At 39.5% G+C, this 21,320-nt stretch overlaps 1 protein-coding gene across 2 annotated transcripts in view; it reads right to left on the reverse strand.

The window, feature by feature from the left end:
* LOC116428022 (CD151 antigen) overlaps window positions 1–21,320 on the reverse strand; it is a 171,007-nt gene that overhangs the window by 20,054 nt on the left and 129,633 nt on the right. For both annotated transcript variants that reach the window (XM_076368697.1, XM_076368696.1), the window contains one exon: window positions 13,523–13,714. In XM_076368697.1, the coding sequence (XP_076224812.1) occupies window positions 13,523–13,714 (192 nt within the window). The remainder of the gene's footprint in view (window positions 1–13,522; window positions 13,715–21,320) is intronic.

Consider the following 21,320-nt stretch of genomic DNA (forward strand, 5'->3'; position numbering starts at 1 on the left):
TTAATCGCGAACCCCCATTTTTCCCCGCGCGAAATTGGAGATCGCGACACGATCTCTTAATTAATCACTAGGCCGCGGTCTCTATGCGGGTACTAATTGCGAACTTCCAAAGCTGCTACCTGGCTCCTCTCGGGAGCTCAGGTTTTATTTGATTATGAGCGCGACAAAAAATTGCTACAATCTTCGTCGCTGTTCTTCTATTTTATCATTATTTATAAGACAGAAACGTTCGCGAATAATCATCGTTCAATTGAGTGAATTATAGTAATTCGATTTTCTTGGGGGTGACCATGGCATTCAACGTGTTAAGATTCATTAGAATATTTAATATTATGCAATATTGGAGCCTATAAAGTTCAAAGGGTTAACAGACATAAATACTGCTCGATTCATTGGAATTCAAAGTAACTATTATTCTTCTGTAATCAATTATACTTATGAGCGAAGATAGACATATAAGCTTACAATGTTTCCCTTGTTCCTAAATTATTAATTCGAAAGCAGTCGTATCGATCAGAGTTGGAAAAGAGATCACAAGGCAAGAGGTTAAGAGAGTTAATTCGTGTTCGCATCTGCATTAGCTATTTCAATTGTCGAGACGCAGAAAATATAGAATATTGAGCAAGTGAAATATTCAATGTTATATAAAAGACACGTCCAAAGTTTCGTTTCAATTCATTATTCAAGTTTATTTAACCCTTTCCACTCGAAGGTTTCTCACTATAAACGCTTAATTTCTATTTTCTATTTTATTTCAACATTTTTATATTCCATATTTAATAGAATATTTTTATATTCTATATTTAATAGAATATTTCTATATTCTATTTTATTTTAATATTTCACGTATCAAGGTATTATACGAAGTTCAACGCTAAATATCAAATTTTATAGTTTTACCGCGTCAAATCAAATGGCAACCGAGAGTCGCCTTCTCTTGAAAAAGAGATCACAAGGCGAGAGGTTAATTCCACGATTCCACGAGCGATCTAGCCGTGAACTTTCGAACGTCGCTGTATATACAGAAAGAGAGCAGAGTAGAACGTAACGTAACGTTATTCCCTCTATTGTCCGCGGATTAACAGCGTCACGCTAATCTGAAAATCATTGCAGCACGCGCGATGCATATTTCAGGTCTCGCCGCGATAATTACGTATGCATTATTGACGACGTCGCCGCGCCGTGGTCCAATTAGCGTTTATAGCGGAACATCCGTCCCGGCGTTCCCTCTTTTCCTCCGTTTTTTTCGTGCCCCGAATGACGTATCGCGAGCGAGGAATCGTCGGACGGCTCTTCGACGCCTCGGACTCGTTCCGAACCAGTTTCCCGCGGTCCTCCGACCCGATACGAATGCTCCGGGCGAGACCGCATTACTTCCTAAGTATCCGACGGCCGATCGCCGCGCTCGCAGCCAATTTATGCTCGCGCCGGAACGCGCAATGGGATTTGATAAGGGCGAGCCTCGGAAACGTCGTTCACGATGATTTTGAACCACTCCTGTCCTCGTTTGAATTCTCACGTTGGCACTCGGCGATTACTTTTCGATTTTATTTCGTGCGATTTGTTTTTCTTGTTGTGTTCTCAAGGAAATCTCTGGAATTTAGATGTTTAGGTGCTTTGACACTTATTGAGGTGTGATTTGTGCTTTGGTAATGAAATTTGGACGAAAGTATTGCGGTTGTAGATTGATTTGAAATTTGGACGAAAATATTGCGGTTGTTGATTGATTTGAAATTTAGACGAAAGTATCGTGATAGTTGATTGATTTAAAATTTAGAGGAAAGTATTGCGGTTGTTGATTGATTTGAAATTTAGACGAAAGTATCGTGATAGTTGATTGATTTAAAATTTAGAGGAAAGTATCGTGATAGTTGATTGATTTAAAATTTAGAGGAAAGTATTGCGGTTGTTGATTGATTTAAAATTTAGAGGAAAGTATTGCGGTTGTTGATTGATTTAAAATTTAGAGGAAAGTATTGCGGTTGTTGATTGATTTGAAATTTAGACGAAAGTATTGCGGTTGTAGATTGATTTGAAATTTGGATGAAAGTATTGCGGTTGTAGATTGATTTGAAATTTGGATGAAAGTATTGCGGTTGTAGATTGATTTGAAATTTGGAAGAAAGTATTGCGGTTGTTGATTGACTTGAAATTTGGACGAAAGTATTGCGACAGTTGATTGATAGACTGAGTAGATGAGAATAGTTTGATTGGTAAGTTACGATGAACGTTTGGTATTCAATTAAATCTAGATACTTGTAAATGAATGTATTTTCGAATTTGATTTTAAATTTGGTTCACTGAGATCTAGTTTTGAAATTTCTTATGTAACTGTTCTTTGAATGGTTTTATTAGAATTATTAGTAGGATTATTGTTTTATCACTGTCATTACTATTTTTATTAGTATTCGATTAGGTAGAAAAGAGATTGGATATCGAATATTTTCGAATTAGAATCTCAAGTGAAAAACTCGGTTGAGATCTTAGTCTTCTCTATCGATATGTGGCTTTTAAAGATGATGAAATGTGTTTCTGTTACATGTTTAGCGATATGTAAGACGGAAAGTCTGATGGACAGGTCGAGGGAAACTTTTTTAATATTATTAAAGCCGATGATATCGTGTTACAGCTTGAACTTTAATAATTACATTAAAGTCTTCGGAGTTTGTAACTTCCACGGTCTAATGATTCCTCTTTAACCCCTTCGCTTTAAAAGTTGAACCTTCGCTGAATTCTTGATGAACTTATATATCTAAAATAACCGGGCCGCTTAATTCCTAATTTAGACCGGTGCTGATTTCCCGTCTCTTCAATCCTATTTGAAACTCAATAACGAACTATTCTAAGTAGGAGTAGTAATACAGTAGCTTCATTGATAACCTGTGTATTAAATATTCTTCTAAAAATTCACAGTTCCATTGAAAAGAAAATAATTGCAAAATTCACTTAATAGTAGTTGATGAATACTATCGTCGAAGGACATTCAAACATTTAATTAATACTTCGACAGTTGCTGACGTGGATCTACATCATTGTAGATCTATAACCGATTGCCACTGACGTAGTTCTACATGTATAATCATTCGAGGTTGTCGTTCTACGTCTATAATTATTCGAAGTTGTAATTTGAAATCTATAGCTGTAATTATACTTTCCTCTGACGTAGATCTGAAGCAGATTCAAATCTATTGTTGGTTGAACTTTGTAGTTATATTCAATTGGTAACATCGAGTTCTTTCACTGAATTCTTCTCAGTTTTAAAGAAGGGGTGGCTACAGTTGAGGTGTGCAGCTAAGACATCACTCCTACTTATAATTAGTGTAACTTTAATAACGAAAAGCCGAGAAAACTTCGCAGATGTCGAGAAGAATTAAAGATTAATCATTAAGCACCGTTCAAACCCTTCTTTCTTCTGACTTTCCTCGACTGGCATCTGCTATTTAATAATCAAGTGTCCACTTGAACCGGTGATTGCTCTTTAAGACATTAACTATTTACAATTGGTGCAACTTTAATAGAAACCGAGAAAATCTCACAGATACCAAGAAAAGTAAAAACTTCAACATCAAGCATCCTCCACCTCTGATTCTTTAAGAAACTATCCAATTATAATCGGCGCAATTTTAATAGAAACTGAGAAAATCTCACAGATACCAAGAAAAGTAAAAACTTAAACATCAAGCATCCTCCACCTCTGATTCTTTAAGAAACTAACCAATTAAAATCGCTGCAACTTTAACAGGAACCGAGAAAATGTCACAGATATCAAGAAAAATTAAAGGTTAAACATCAAGCATCCTCCACCACTAATTCTTTAAGAACCTAACCACTTACAATCGGCGCAACTTTAATAGAAACCGAGAAAATCTCACACACACCAAGAAAAATAAAAACTCAAACATCAAGCATCCTCCACCACTAATCCTTTAAGAAACTAACCAAGACGATCGCTGCAACTTTAACAGAAACCGAGAAAATCTCGCGCACGCCAAGAAAAATAAAAACTCAAGCATCAAGCACCATTCAAACCCTTCTTCCGCCCTTCTCCCCTATTCGCACCTGCTGTTTAATAATCAAGCATCCACCCGAACCGCTGTTGAAGTCGTTCGCCGAATCGCCTGCGGCGTGCCAGCGCGTCCACGTCCACCAGCGATCCGAGGACGAAGAGGAAAGAAACGCTCGCGGCCGGCTCATCTTTAATTAAACGCAAATTCTCGGTCCGCCAGAAAACACCCTCCTCGGACGGACCTTAACAAGAAGATTGCCGTGGACTCTCGAGCCGGTCAGCGGCGAGTGGCCGATCTCAAAGTCGCGAGAGCGGCTACGGGAATCGTTCTCGCCGCTCGGAACGGTCGTCCGCCGCAAGAAACGGTCCCGAACGACCACCGGTCGGGGCCGTGCAATTATGAAGACATTAAATCCGAACCGCCGCGATCGGTCGGCCGCGCTCCTCGCGGAAGGAACTCTCCCGACGACAGGAACGCTCGAGCAAAAAGGACGCGTGTAATATGGCTGCTCGGAGCTCGGCTCTAACTACCCGGGGAACGATGATATACGCGCCGGTACATAAATCATCGGATACTTACGCGTCACTGGAAGACGAGGATAAATAAAAGCGATTTTACGGAATTAGAGGGACACCGACGCTGAAGGATATTTATCGATCCTTCGGACTCTATGGGATTGTAGACTTCGTTCCTGCTGGGTTTAATATGTTAGCTTTGGGAATCGGCGATTGAACTGATTGCAGGATTTGGAGGTATGTATCGGAAAGTTTCCTTCCTTTCGTTTCGATTTTTAACCCTTTGGCGAGGAATGATTTGACTTTGCGACGGTTTGCCGAGGTCAGAGTTTCATATTTCGAATACCGAGTTGCCGACGAATGATTTGACTTTGCGACGGTTCGCCGAGATCGAACTTTCATATTTCGAGTACCGAGTTGCGGACGAATGATTTGACAACTCAAATAGCAAGGGATCAATGCGTACTTTCCTTTCTCTCTATTATTTAAGCATCCGTTATGTAATTTGGCCGAATCTGCTGAAAGTTCCGTATTGTTTGAAGAATCTTCGTCCGCAAAGGGTTAACCCTTTGAGTGTCAGGGGAAGTTTTCAGGCATTCGCGAAATGCTAGGTAATTTTAACTCTTTGTATTCGACGATAGTTTTTAGAAATATTTATTTTCTGTAGGAATACTGATAACTGTTAGCAAGTAATAAAGGAGAATCTTCCCTAAATTGCTTGGAGGTAATTTATCTCTAAGGTTCGTGTGTTAATACCTGATATAATACCAGAATATATATACGCCTTTCGCAGTCAAAGGGTTACAAACCGCGAATCGTCAAAGTTCAATTGAAACAAAGATCACCGCAGGTGACCAATAGCCGAACTCGCGGCAAAATGGATTCCGAACAAACGCTACAGTTATCCTCCGAACTGCAGCAACAAAGTTGCACGACCCATCAAACGGCAAACCGTAACGCGAATGGTCTTTTATCTGTTCCTCATCTCGATTGAAACTTCCGCCGTTCCGGTTCGTTAGAATCGGCCGGCGGTGTAGCTCCGCAGCCGGATCGTGATTTACACGACGATATTGCGCGATCGGACTGCGATTCGGTGCACCGGACGGATCCTAAATTAAGAAGGATCTGCGCGGCAGCAAGGACCCGGCGGTCTGCTGCGGTTGTTGTTGGAATTTAACTATCATTTACGTGGAATTAAACGTAAGCCAGTCCAGTCGCGCTCCCCGGTCTCAATGGAACCGCGAGATACCAGACACGGCGCCCCGCTAATTCTCGATTAAGTCCGATTTATAGTTCAACAACGTGGCGTTCGTTCCCGGAAAGAGAAATGCGCCGTCCGAACGCATCGACGACGTTTCAGTCATTCGCGACCCGAAGTAATTGCACCTTTTATCTGGTTGAGAGATGCTTCTAATTCGATAGAAAGAGGAACGCGCCATTCGAACGCATCGACGACGTTTCTTTCGACTTCTTATCTGGTTGATGTCTTTAACACTGAAACTACCGTAACGGTTAAAATGACTGGTTTTGATCTTTCTGTTTCGCAATTATTAATATCTTAAAAGCATTCAATAAATGATCTTGAAAATAGTTTCATTTGAATACTACAATGAATGTGAAAAAACTGACAGTGATCTATTGTTACAATTTATATACGGATTACATGTTAAGCGTATTCAATGCTCGGTAGTTCTAATCGTTATTTGTTTATTTTTCATTATTTGTTCAAGATAATGTAGTAGAGTGGTTGATACCTTTATTGAATTTTAAATATAATTTTTTTTTTAATATTGAATTGATACACTGGTTGGAGTGAGAGGTAGTTGCTTGACATGTTAATATTGAAATTGCCGAGGAGTTGTATTGAAATACTACCTTGATCAAAAAGTTCTAGGACTGTCCACCGTGTGTTGCTGTCAATCACCCGATTGCTTCTTTTTTTTTTTGTAAGGTTACCATATCTGTTATTAGCACTTCCTTCCAATTTCAGCGTCATAGCTTGATATTTGTAAAAGTTACGCTGTGCTGAGCACATCTCCTTTGTTCGTGTTTTCGACTTTGAAAATGGCATCATTTGAGCATCAACGAGTTTGCATTAAATTTTGTGTAAAAAACGGATTTAACGGTCCGCAGACCTTGGATATGTTGGAGAAGTGTTTCGGCAACGATACTCTTTCGAGATCAAACGTTTTTCGATGGCACGAACGCTTCAGACGTGGTCGTGAGTCGGTCGAGGATGACAAACGCAGTGGCAGGCCGTCAACGTCGAAAACCGATGAAAACATCGATAAAATTCAAGAAATGTTGTCCGAAAACCGCAAATTGACCATCAGAGAGCTGGCAGAGGACTTGAACATTGCTTATGGATCCGTTCAAGACGTTTTGGTTAGTGATTTGGGACTCAGACGTGTCGCTGCAAAACTGGTGCCGAAAGACCTCAATTTCATGCAAAAAAAGGACCGCGTTGAAATCGCGAAAGACATGATTTCCAAGGCCGAATCCGACCTAACATTTATTAAACGTATCATCACTGGAGATGAGACGTGGATTTATGAGTATGACACACAATCCAGACATCAAGCGAGTGAATGGCGTGCACCGAAAGAGCCGAGACCGAAAAAACCACGTCGTTTTCAGTCAACAAAGAAGGCGATGCTTACGGTTTTCATGGATTACAGTGGTGTTGTGCATCAAGAATTCTTGCCAGAAAAACAGAGAGTCAACAAAGAGTATTATTTGGGAGTTTTGAGACGTTTGCGCGAAGCAATTCGTCAAAAAAGACCGGATTTGTGGGCAAACAACTCGTGGATTTTGCACCACGATAACGCACCGGCGCACAATGCGATCCTTATCCGTGAGTTTTTGACCAAAAACAACACGAACACTATCCAGCAGCCTTCAAATTCACCAGACCTGGCTCCCTGCGACTTTTTCCTGTTCAACCGACTTAAAAAACCGCTTCGTGGAACGCGTTACAGTACCCGAGAGGAGGTCATGACAAAATCGAAGACGGCTCTGATGGACATACCGAAAATTGAGTACCAGCGGTGTTTCGAGGATTGGATCAAGCGCTGGCGCAAGTGCATTGCAGTCAATGGGGAGTACTTTGAAGGGGACCATATCGATTTGGACGAATAAACTTGTATTTTCGATTTTATGAATAAAGTCCTAAAACTTTTTGATCAAGGTAGTATTTGAAATTTCTCTGTAGGAACTCGAAGAGTGAAATAATATAATTCGATGATAACAGTGAAATGAGATAATTTGATATTATGTTAGATCTACCGGAGAGTTCCGTTCGATGATGTCATATAAAGTTTCCCGAAGTTGCCCGAGTGTATTGGGTAAGGGAATGGTAGAGAAATAAAGTATTTTCTGTTTAGTTTTATGCGACAAACCCTTGGGATGGAGAAGAGAGCGATAAAATGACGGTAGGATAACTTATCGATGCTAAAACAAAGTGTTTTCTGTTTAGTTTTATGTAACTAGACTTCGGGGAAGGGAAGAGAACGATAAAATGGAGATAGGAGAGTTTATCGATGCTGAGGGTGTTTGTTTTCGATTTAGGTTTATGTTGTAGAATATAGAACGTGGAACACAGAATGCAGAATGCAGAATGCAGAATGCAGAATGCAGTATGTAGAATATCTATAGCATATGGAATATAGAATGTATAATAGAGATTGTAGAATATAGAATGTAGAACAGAATGTAGAATGTAGAATGTTGAACATAGAATGTCTATAGCATATAGAATATAGAACGTATAACATAGAATGTAGAATATAGAATACAGAATATAAAGTATAAAATACAAAACTTAGAATAAAGTGATAAAAATATTTGTGGCATTATTTTAAAATGTACGTAATGTTTGGAATCTCTACAATACTATGATGGATCGAATAAATCACATCTTATTTTTCATCATCAAGATATCGAGCAGAATACCTTAAAGGGAACCTTACTACGTACAGTGCCCATCGATTTTGTTCAGTTTGATGTGTAGAATGTCTCGCAGCATGTAAAGGAAAAATTATGGATGGATTCCGAACATCAAACGAATAAAGAACAGCTCATATGAAGACATACTTCATACGTTTCTTTCCCAGCGCGAGCAAGGTGTATTCTGGCTCCGACGTTTCCAGGGAAAAGGATATTGTAAATTTTCACCGCGCAGATAAGAATAAAGTGGGATGTCTTTCTTTCACGGCTGATTCCAGGAATTTGAATTAATATCCACTAAGATGCACAGACGTGCATCCCCTTTCCGTTGAATAATATTTTTCTACCTACGTATTAACCCTTTGCGGACGAAGATTCTTTGAAATATATAAAACCTTCAGCAGATGAAGCTAAATGATACATCAATTGCTTAAATAATAGGAAAACCAGAAAACGTGTTGATCTCTTACTATTTCAGTAATTCGATCATTTGTTTGCGACTGTGTTAGAAATATGAAAATTCCATGTCGCCGAAACGTCGATATTCAATATTGACACTTCTTCAATATTCTATTAAATTACACAATTATATCTCTAAGATACTTGAAAACATAATATTAACAAAATCAGCTTTTCTCTCGATAACTCAATTCATATTTACTCTATAATCATCACACCTAATTTTAAATTAAAAATTGAATGAAGCATTCACAAGTCAGTTAATAACAGAGGCTACTGAAAACTTCTAAAAGCTATTATCGATCACATTAAAAATATCGTTAATTAAAAGTTAAAATTAGTATCTAATAAACATTTCTTTCAACGAACACTGTCAACCTCTCCGACCCCAAGTTTTTTCTTCGAAAGAAGCGGACCATGTCTATCCGGACCGTTAATTTTCCGGGTGGCGAAAAGCTAAGCCTCCGGAACAGACTTGTCGACAACAGTCGGGAAACTGTGTCATCGCGACGGCTAATTCCGTTCTTGGTAAGATCGATATATTTTTAACGGTGCACCCTTGGACACCTCTTCACCTCATTTAGCCGCGGCGGTGAAAAAGCCGCCATTCGGTGGCGAGCGAGCTACGGGGAAAATAAAGGGGGAGACTTTGCCGGAGAGTTCAGGCGATCACGGTGACGGCAATCGATTGTGCGTTCAAGGCAAAATCGGCCTCCCCGATGAGAATAATCCGTCTCGCTGCGTGAGAAGAATTTTCATTGCGTCCCACGGCGCGGCCGAACGGCCGTTTTCTCAACGAAACTCGATAACTTAACTGTGGAGTTTAGTTGAGTAAAGAAGGAGTACATGTTTATGTGAAAAAATGAAGAATTCATCGCTGAAAGAATTAGTATCGTGTCAAGCTTCACGATGACGTGTATACTCGTCAAACACAGTTAAGTGGTTGATAGGTTGAATGCCGATTTGATTATACCAGTAAAATGAAAGGTACTTTTGGGACGAGGTAATGTCATTCATAGTTTCCAAGTTATTGAGTAGAATATGTTTGCGAGAAAAATATGAGTTTTTCAAGTTATTGAGTAGGATATGTTTGTGAGAAAAATATGAATTTTTCAATTTATTGAGTAGGATATGTTTGTGAGAAAAATATGAGTTTTTCAATTTATTGAGTAGAATATGTTTGTGAGAAAAATATGAGTTTTTCAAGTTATTGAGTAGAATATGTTTGTGAGAAAAGTATGAGTGACATTTTTCAATTTATTGAGTAGAATATGTTTGTGAGAAAAATATGAGTTTTTCAAGTTATTGAGTAGAATATGTTTATGAGAAAAATATGAGTGATATTTTTCAAGTTATTGAGTAGAATATGTTTGTGAGAAAAATATGAGTGACATTAGCTTATCCCAAAAGTACCTTTCACTTAATTAGTACAATCAATGCCCAATATTTCCAGTTACCGAGTTTCGTCAAAAAACAGTTTTCTCTAAATACATACACCAAACTCAATCCTCTCAAATACAAGCCGTTTCCCAAGAGAATATCTCGAACGAAACCAATGAAACAGGAATTCATATAGAAACACCCCAAAACCCAGCGTCCACTTATTCATCTCGAAATAAAATTAGCCTCAGGCATGAAAGGGTTAACCAAACAATCGAACCCGGACCCGGCAAGCGACCAGGAAATGAAACTTTCGGGCTGGGAAGCAGGTGAGACGGTGTCCGCGTTAAAACGCTAAATAAAATTCTGACCGTTTCCCAGGGCGCACAATGTTGCCCATTGAAATTTCCACCACGGCGAGGGATTTTAATCACGTAAAATCACAAACAATCGCCGGCCGGCGAAGAGCTGGCCGGTCGGGATATTTAAATGCGGAGGACACTCTTTAAAACGCGCCGCTCCGTTACACTTTTCGTCCACCGTTTTCGCCGCGGAGGCGGACTATAGCGGTGGACAAAGTCTCCGAGCCCGGGGCGACGATGTCGGAGGCAGTCGACCAAGTCAAAGGGAAACTCGGCCCGAGCAGCCCTCGCTCGGGAAAGAAACGAGCTCGTTGATTCACGCTGAAACTGTTCCGGGAACAGAACCTCGCGAAACCATTTTTGCAACGCGCTCTCGCGACGGCTGAGGGATGGATACCCTCTACGGCGATTTATCATTTTAATTATCCTCGCGGATTTCTCTTCGAATGCAACCCCTCGATACTTGGAGTGGAGAAAATGCGGTGGAAACATTTATAAGGGTTTATAAGAACGTAGAGTGGAATTGGACAGTTTGTTGGTTTCTATAGAATTTGAATGGTGAATTAACCATTTGCACTCGAGAATATTTTTTACAGCAAATATTCCTTGTTTTTTGATGAAATATCAATGGTAGTTTTTACAATTAATGTAAATAATACCTTGCATAAGTTAAGTGACGACACTATTTTATTTCGATGTTCCATTTGTCAGTTGTGCCAGATGAAATGTTCATATTTGAGATACTAAGTTGTAAACGAATGATTTAATTACTTGAACAGTAAGAGAGTGTATAGATCCCAGTTTTCTATCGTTTAAGCATTCGATGTGGAATTTGGCTTCGTACGTTGCAAGTTTTCTGCACTTTGCAGACTGCCACGAGAATTTCTAGCGTGTCGATTAGTGATACTTATTCTTTAATGACAAAGGTGAATGATATTGAAAATAATTATTAACGGTTTAACCCTTTGCACTCGAGAGGTGACTCTCAGTCACATGATTCGATACAACGAAACAATGAAGTTGAATATTTAATATTTCAAACTAAAATTCTGCTACGTGAAATATTTAAATGAAACACCTCTGTTGCTTAATTTATCTACGAATTATCGTTAAATTACTTTTAAACTAATAATAAGAAAGAAAGTTGATCTTGAGCAGAGAACAGCCGCACATAAGTCGGAGGATAGATCGATCGGCTATTAATAAGCGAAACGGTCGCGTCGCTTCTCGAACCGAATTTACGAAAGTTCCGAGAACAATTCAGAGCGCAGCTGGTTCCCAGGCTACAGGTAATTCCAAAAGTGATCGTCGGAGTTAACCGAGTGGCTCGTTACTTTCTCCGGCAGCCTCGCGGCACCGGTTCATCCCCCTTTATCGCCGGCATTAGCCGAAATCCTTCTCCGTCTGCGAGCGCGTGTTCCCTCAGAACGAGCGAATTAATTAATCAGACAATAGCCGGACCCTGATAAATGGCCAGCACGGAACTGCATGATCGATAAGACACACCGCGCCACCGTCAACCGTGTTACACGTCCCCGACAACGAGAGACGAATGGCCAACGTTTTCTGTTTGATCGACTAGGCGCGCGTTATTGGTCATTGCGATTGAACGTGGGTATCGTAAAATCTCTTTGTCATCGGACTGGTGTGCGCTGACCGACGTGTACGTGTGCAACGTTGGTGGCAGCGTAACGGTGCACTCGGGAAAATCAATTGTTAATTATGTTCTTATACAGGTCTTTCATCGGAGACTTACAACGTGAGGTTTAAACGAGCGAAAGAGAATCGAAATTGATTTTAAATTTCATGAATGCGTGAGTATTATTCGTTTATAAACGAAACTCCATGAATTTAGAATAAAATTGATCGAATATACTTAGGGAAATGAAAGCTTTAATGAGATTGAAAGCAGACTTAATATTCTCGTTCGTTAGGAAAGGATATACCTTTTGCACTCCGCTGGCTCTGCTATAGAGGTAGTTTCGTAGATATATGGTTCCTTTCAAATTATAAATTCCTCTTTTTATTAAAATAAAGGAAATTACAGATGTTCGTGGATTCTTGAAATCTCTTTTGTCTTTTCCGACGCGAAATTTTGGGTTCTTGAAGGTTCCTCTATAGAAATGAACTATTAACCCTTTGCAGTCGACAGTTTTTCACTTGAAATATTCTACACTTTCTAATTAGGTGTAGACAAGGTTCTTTAGAATGAACTTAACAAGGAATCATATAAATCCAGGTTAATGGTAAATCTCAAAAATTTATAATTTTGCTGTACCAAATCATCTGACAATTAGGAGTCGCCTCTCGAGTGCAAATGGTTAAGGTCTTGAAAAGTCGGAGTGCAAAGGGTTCGAAAGGGGTTCAGTCTTTAAATCCTCGTTCATTATAATATGTAAATGAGGATATGAATGTTCCAATCTCGAATGTGGATAGTCTCAGAATTTCACTTATTAGTTAAGCTACTTCAAACCAGTGATTTCGACAGGTGATTTCTAGATTAATTTAACAATTTTACTATTATCAATGTGTTATCTTCAAATAACAATTTCATTTTTATCTTCATAAAACAATTTCACTATTATCAACGTACTATCTTCAAATTAAATTTCTGCAAGAAGTAGAACGGAAAATTCTGCTGCTCTTCTTCCAAATCGTCGATAGTAAAATGTTGCAAAAGCTCAGTAGAGAAAGTAGGTAATACGTGAAGGGGTTAATGGAGTATATTTATACTTCGGTCTATTGTTCGCGGTTGCAACAGCAAGTTTGCAAGAGATATTTGATAGTCTATTAATAAGAATGAGTTTGTTCTAGCGTCGGGGAAACGGGATGCACGGATTCGTTGGTTACTCACTATGAGGAGTACGCATCTATTTTCAGAAGTTACACCGCCGCAGCCGAGCCAGCTACCGACCACAGCCAGGACACCTGCGACGATCAAAGCGTAGGCCAGAGACGGATACGTGGAGGTCGTCATCAGAGATACGTAGCTGTGCTTCGCAATCACGGTCCAGATACCGATCCCGCCTACGACCAGTCCGGACAGCTGCAACAAAAATAAACCGTGTCGACGATGAGACTCTGCACTCTGTTAACCCCTAATTACTGTGGATGGTCTGTGCGCGATAAGAATACGATTAATTTGAATCTGCTTTGGTTTATTCAGCATGTGTGGCGAAGGTATTAATTTATGGTATGGTATAAGGTGATTCGAAAGTTAGGTGCTATTTTCAGGAATATCATTTGATTTGCGTTCTATTTTCTGTAGGTTAGTAGTTTTTTGTATTGTATTGACGTGTTATGTTATGTGGTATAGTATAAGGTGATTCGGAAGTTAGGTGCTATTTTCAGGAAAATTATTTTATTTGTATTGGTCTATTTTCTGTAGGTTATTAGCTTTTGGTATTGTATTAACGTGTTATATTATAATGTGGTATAGTACAAGGTGATTCAAAAGTTAAGTGCCATTTTGAAGATGATTTTATTTGTACTGTTATATTTTAACGTATTATCTTATAATATAGTATAGTACAATGTGAACCAAAAGTTAGGTATTTCAAAGAGAACTTGATTCATAAATTTTTCTATCGTTCACAGATCATTAACCTTTCAAACCAGATTCCTTCAGATCATTCAGCAGACCCCAAACAAATATAACCATAAAATACCAAATGAAGTATCATCTCGAATAAGATATGACAGACTCGTAAGTGTTGAATTCAACCAGTGTCGAACCCGAATTTTACAGTCATCCCATAAAACGCGACGAAGATTCGACAGCCGAGGCGTGGCAACTTTCAAACCCATTATCGTGTCTATTAATTAGAGCACGCATGGATAAAGCCGCGGATAAAAATTCAACAGCTTTTAAACCACTCTCCTCTGTTTTAATAGCCGGTCGGGAAGAATTAAAACCGAGCGTATACACCGGGGACAAGCGGCAACGAGCCAATCCCCTAACGAGCGTAACCGGCATCAACAGCGGCCATATTAATCCCGGAGCGCGCGATTAAGTATTCATACGCATAAAAAGCCCGACAATATCGTTCCGTTCCAATTAATTCATCCGGATTCGAAACACGTGTCGCTCGATGGGGCCAGCACGCGCTGCCGCGTCCGGAACACGCGCGACTCGAATAACGAGACGCGCTGTATGTAATCTGGCCACTCCAAGACGCCGCGCGACGCCTTCCCATACGATCGCGCGGACAAAAACCTTCCATGGTGGCGTTTACGCCATCTTTAGAGACGAAGATCCTGTTTACTCGGTTGCGACATGGCTCGATGTCTGGCATAGTGTGGACAAAATTCCCAAATTCGACTATTCGCGTATCGAAAATTGGTTACCAATGCGTCGCTAAGTAGTCTCTGCTATGCAGAATGATTTTCATTTGAAAAATTAAAATTTTGTGCAAGTAAATTCCGTTTGAACAAAGTTTAACAAGCATGGATATTACTTGACTATTCTGGATTTAAGTGAAACGCTAATCTTCTGTTAACTATTCTTTAGAACGTTGAATGCTATGGAGGTTATTAATGAAACGATGATTATTTGAAAACATTCCTATATTGTAAATAGTGCGGTGGTATTCAGCAAGACAATCCTGCGATAATAAGAACGCAATTCGATTAAATAATTTAATATTCATTTTTATTTCGCATATTCTGCACTTTAAAATCGCACGGCATTCAACGTGTTAGACGTGGTTGTAGGATCATTGTTAGGATCACTGTTTTTTAATTAATTATTAATGGCAATAGAAGTGCAGTGGTCATGGTTGAGAAATAAATCATAGCGCGAGAGGCTAAGGATTAGACACTCTGTCCACAGGTCGCGGCGTGAGCGACAAAATGGCGCCTGCCGTGCGCTGCAGTGCTGCAACCACTGTAAACCAATCAACTCGAAGGTCCATTGTTTTACATTGCCCACGACACTGAAACGTACAAGCAAACACCATTTTGCAGCGTACACTACGACCAGTGGACAGAATGCCTTAGACTCAAAGAACCTACAGAGATCACTTAGTGGTTAAGGAATTCAGCTGGTGGATCAGTTGACGAATAAGTGGATACTAGGCTTGGACTAGGTTTATGTAGATTCTTGTTCCATTGTTTTTCGAGATATTTTCTTGGGAAACAGTCTCGCAAGATTGAAAGAGAGGAACATCGATTTCGGTGTAACATATTTACGGAAAACAGGCCTTTTTCTGGACAAAACTCAATGACTTGAAAAATATGAGTAATACAAAGAAATGCTTCAGAAAGTTGTAAAGCATAGAGTTTAATATGGTACATTTTTTTACATTATGGGGTATTATGAAGTTTCTTCGATGACAATATATTTTGTGTTTCGGTTCCAATGTTATGTAAATTATTTTTGAAGTGAAAATATACTTTTATATAACGTTGGAATTGAAACGCAAAATATCCATTGTCATTGAAACTTCGTAATATCGTTTCAAATGACAATGGATATTTTGTGTTCCGATTCCAAAGTTATATAAACAGAAACGGAATTTATTTGGACAAAATTTTGATTTTTCATATGAGAATCATTTCGTATAGCAGAGACTATTTAGCAATACCTTGGTGATTTTTAGTGTTTCTTATAGGAATAGTCGAATTTTGGGGTTTTGTCCACAGGCGGCCACTGTGCGGCGTCTACGTGTTAACCTATAAACGGTCCCATTTTATTGTCCACGAGAATCGCTGAACTGAAACGTTACGTGTCTGAACAGATAGTTCAGCTGCATATCGAGGCATCCGAACACGATGAATTCCACAGCGAACCGGCTTAGATATCGTTTCCGCCCACGGAGGACAGCTGTCGCGACAAACGTTGTCGATAACTCGCGGCCGCGTCAAACGTCCTTCGGTATCTACCCTCCCACGGTGATTTATCTAGTTCTTTTTTCTTCCCCGAGCAGTTTTTGCCGCGTTTCGTACCGAGCTGAACTTTTAGTACGCTTTGCCGATCGTTTTATTTCATTGTTATACGAAGCTCTTGGACACGTTGTTCGATCGCTTGGAATATTTTCATTCCGATTGAAACTTCGGGCAACTGTTTGCCACGGAAGTTGGGCGGTTTGTGTAATTGATTGTACTCGTGTGTGTGTTAGCTGTTTCGGGGAGAACGTTAACGATGTGAACGCTAATTGGTCCAAGATCAACGGAAGTTCTATGGAGAAAGTTTTCTTTGTAACTTGTGGCACCGTTACGAAGTAAGATTCTTCATAATTCTTGGACTTTTGAGAACGTTCTGCTTGTTCGGTAACAAAAGGGAGTGTTCCATCGATTTATAAGATGCCGTCGTTTCAAAATTGCATTTTTCTGCCATTCTTCATAATTCTTGGACTCTTGGAAACGTTCTGCTTGTTCGGTAACAAAAGGGAGTGTTCCATTGATTTATAGGGTACCTTTGTTGCAAACATCCATCTTCCTTTCAAATTCTTACAATAATTAATGTTCTGATTCTAATTTCATAGACCAACAGATTCCATTAGATTCCATTAGATTTTACAGATTTCTCAATTCTTCAGATCCTAAACTCTAATTTCCATAGACTCCGTAGTTCCCATAGGTTCAACTCTCACGGATCTCAACCTTTATTCAGAAACTCCTACGCTTCCATAGATTTCTCAATTATCGCTGCTAAAAATGCTGTATAGAAAACTGATCAAGATTTTCGTGGCATTAACGTGTTCCATGGTACAACTGTGATGATACTTGAATTGTGAATTACTTGAAAACAATCGTAGCATGGAAGACAATCGATATCGAATCAAAATGTTTAATAACGCAAGTGGATAATATCGCAATACAAAGATTGTAACGCCAAATAGCGAATAATTGCTATTTTCCTCTGCTAAAAAGAATAACTACAGAAAAATGGCCAAGAAACCTACACAGACAAAGAAACACCATAAATTTCTATCCCCAGATCCAGCAAGCTTGCTGCTAAAAATGCTGCACAGAAAACTGATCAAGATTTTCGTGGCATTAACGTGTTCAATGCTACAATTGTGATACAAACAAATATAGAAAAACTGGTAAAAATAAGTAGAAGCTGGAATAAAATCAAATGCCGAGTTCGACCCGAAATAGGACCGCTAAGGGTCAACAATTCGAGCATCTCGGGTCCACCCACGATCCATCTTCCTTCGTTCTCACGCATTCGACTCCGCCTGCCATGGTGGTTCGCGGTGCACCTCTCGCGGGAGCACCGGCCGAAGGTATCGGGAAATATACGAGCCGCGCGGCCGTAGATATCGTTCGACGCGCGTGATATTTACGGTATCGAGGTATGCGCGGCCGGTACCTACACGGTCAGCGTGAACCGTGAACGGTGCAGATACAATAGCCGGCTCCCTAGACTCGGACGTGTCGTACGTGTTGGGAAACGACGCGTGCGAGTCCCGTTCCCTTTTTGTTGTGTCTGCTGCCCCGGCACCGGGAAAAATCCTCTGTTACATCCTGCTACCTCCGTTTCTGGTTCGTCGGTATTATTACTATTGTTATTACCGTCATCAACATTATTATCGTAATTAGTATTACGAGGATCAACTCAGGAGTCGTGCATACAGCGTGTTTACATGTGTGAAAATGTAACAAGAGCATTTGGTTTATTAACACGTTGCATCATTTTGTTGAGGAAAGTACCATCGTTATTATTATAATTGTATTGTGAGCATTGGGAGTTGTGTGTAGCATGTTTACATATATGGAAATGTAACAAGAGTATTTGGTTTATTAACACGTTGCCCGATTCGGGGGAAATTATACGGAATGAAAATAATGTAATGTATGAGTGAATTGAATTGCGTGGTTATCACTGCAGGTTTATCTTGAATATTCCTGCGTTAGGTAGTGTTACTTGAAATATAGAAAAGTTTTCGAATAATCGTTTGATCGAATGAATTACAGTAATTCGATTTGGTTGAGGTCACTGGTGAACTTCACAACTGGGAGCTTCCAAATTACTTGACAATAATTGCAATTTGTCAGATAACTAATGTCGAATGGAAATACTTCATAGCGTAAATTACTAGATAATAGTGTAACGTAAGCACTCTGATACCAAATATTAAGTGACTATCTTTGATACGAAAGAATAAGCGAGACATATTATGCGTTAAACGATATTTACAAACAAATTTTGTCTTAGACCAATGATTCGACTAATTTCATAATTATAGGCGTACATTTCCTTAACCCTTTGCACTCGAGAGGTGACTCTCACTCTGCACTTAATTTCACACAGATATTTAATATTATACCTCGTATAATGTATCAATTTGAGAAATATCGAAATAAAATAGTTCCTCAATGTACGCGTGATTTCTCTTCTAGTTAGTGTCACAAAATATCGTCTTTATCTCATCAGAAAATGTTAAAATATTTCTAGTGAAAAACTTCCGAGTGCAAAGGGTTAATTTTTAGTAGAGATCAAATTTTCATATTTGGAACAGTACGTAGCAGATAAATGATTTAATTACTCAAACAGCAAGTGATCAGTACGTAGTTTTCTCCTTTTAATTATTTAAACAATCGATATATAATTTAGCTTCATCTGCTAAAGGTTTCATATATTTCGAAGGATCTTCGTCCGCAAAGGGTTAAAACGTGAGAGTTGCACTGTAGACTTGTTCGGATCGTTGACCGATTAACTTCGCTTCCTAGGAAATACAGTTGATCACCTACGAAAAGAACTTTTCTTTTTCCCAACCTCCGTCAAAACTCCAACCTGGACGAGGACTCGGGTCTACGATCGGGGAAACGATCTGCCCGATCGCAGCCGACGTCGCACCTTTAAATGCATTGCTACACCGGCCGGTGCAGTCATCCGGCAGCTATAAAATTCCAGGTCCTAATCCCTTGCGCCACTAAACCGCGCCCCGGTAATCCTTTTCTCGCTACACGCGTAATCGCGTTAGGTCGTGGTATGCGGGACCTTGCTTTGTTTGGACGGAACTTTGGGACGAGGTGTCTGGTACTTGGGATAATTGATTTTGAAGAATTAAGCGGCTTTGCTGTTGCCCTTCGTTTGGTTGATGTTAAATGTTACTACTTTGTGCTGGTTGAGTTAGTTAGAGTGTTTGGGGATAGTACTCTGATTTGAGCTTGGTAGATGATGGTAGTTTGAGTTTGGTTGTATTGTTACGTCGTATTAACGAGTTAAGTGTTAAGACTGTCACCGATGACCGACGCTGCTGAATTACTTGAAAGTAAACGTAACATGCAAGGTAACTAAATTATACATACATCTCTTATTTTCTTAATTGTTCTAATAAAAAATCCGGTAATTATAAATTGGCACATCTACCAATAAAAACTTCTCCAAATTATATATAATTCTATTTTCTAAATTCTTATAATCCGAACGATCTACTCTCAGCGCTCTTATTTTCTCAATTGTTCTAATAAAAAATCTAATGATTACAAATTTGCACATCTACCAATGAAAGCTTCACTCCAAATTATACACAGATCTATTTTCTAAATTCTTATAATCCGAACTATTTGCTCTCACTGCTCTCATTTTCTAAATTCTTATAATCCTAATTATTTGCTCTCAGTGCTCTCATTTCCTAAATTCTTATAATCCGAATTATTTGCTCTCACTGCTCTCATTTTCTAAATTCTTATAATCCTAATTATTTGCTCTCAGTGCTCTCATTTTCTCAATGGTTCTAATAAAAAATCCGATAATTACAAATCTGCACATCTACCAATAGAAACTTCTCTCCAAATTATATACAAATCTATTTCCTGCATTCTTATAATCCGAACTATTTGCTCCCACTCGCGTCATAATCGGAGCTGTGCGACGCGCTCGCAGAATCTCGAGAAAAAACTGCGCCCGACGCGTATTACCATTTATTTGATAGACGGTGGGAGAAGAAAGATGTTCCGGAACAAACTCGCCGCACAAAGCCGCGATACACGGCGCTCGTAAGTGTAAACAATTCCAAGTGCCCGGGGCCGAGCAAAAACCGTTCGCTATCGCGCGCGTTACGAACGCTCCGCGACACGACTCGCCCATAAATTTTCCCGTCCTCTTTGAAACGTCACGGGGGAAACGCGTAAGAAACGTCGAAGACTGAGTAGCGACACAGTAGATTCGCGCAACGGTGATTCGATGACTGCTTTCGTTTCATTCCGCCGTGGCGGTCGCGATCCCGTCCCGACGAGAGATGCGCGACGAGCGAAAGAAACGCCGTTCATTGTTGGTTCCATTAGTAGACCTGTACATCTCTGTACGAAATGAAAATTTCATGAGGCAATTTAAAGAAACGAAGGATAAACATGAACCAATTCCCTCTCTCAGGAATTTTAAGGAAATTAAATAAGTATACATTAGCGGACTTCGAGAGAAATGAACATTTCATGAAGTCGTTTAAGCGGAGGATGGATGAATAACCAATTCCCTTCAGGAATTTCAAGGAATTTAAATAAATATATATCATAGCAGGCTGTGAATCTCTGAGAGAAATAAAAATTTTATGAAGCAATTCGCTGATTCCTTCTATCGAGGAAAGCAAAGTAACAGCATTAATTCCATTACAACTACACTCAACACATAGAATATGTAATCTAATTATCGTTAACCACGATTACTATACCACTACATTTACCGACCTCATAAGTGAAAA

The sequence above is a fragment of the Nomia melanderi genome, chromosome 6 (assembly GCF_051020985.1).
Source record: "Nomia melanderi isolate GNS246 chromosome 6, iyNomMela1, whole genome shotgun sequence".
Classification (NCBI taxonomy): Eukaryota; Metazoa; Arthropoda; class Insecta; order Hymenoptera; family Halictidae; genus Nomia; species Nomia melanderi.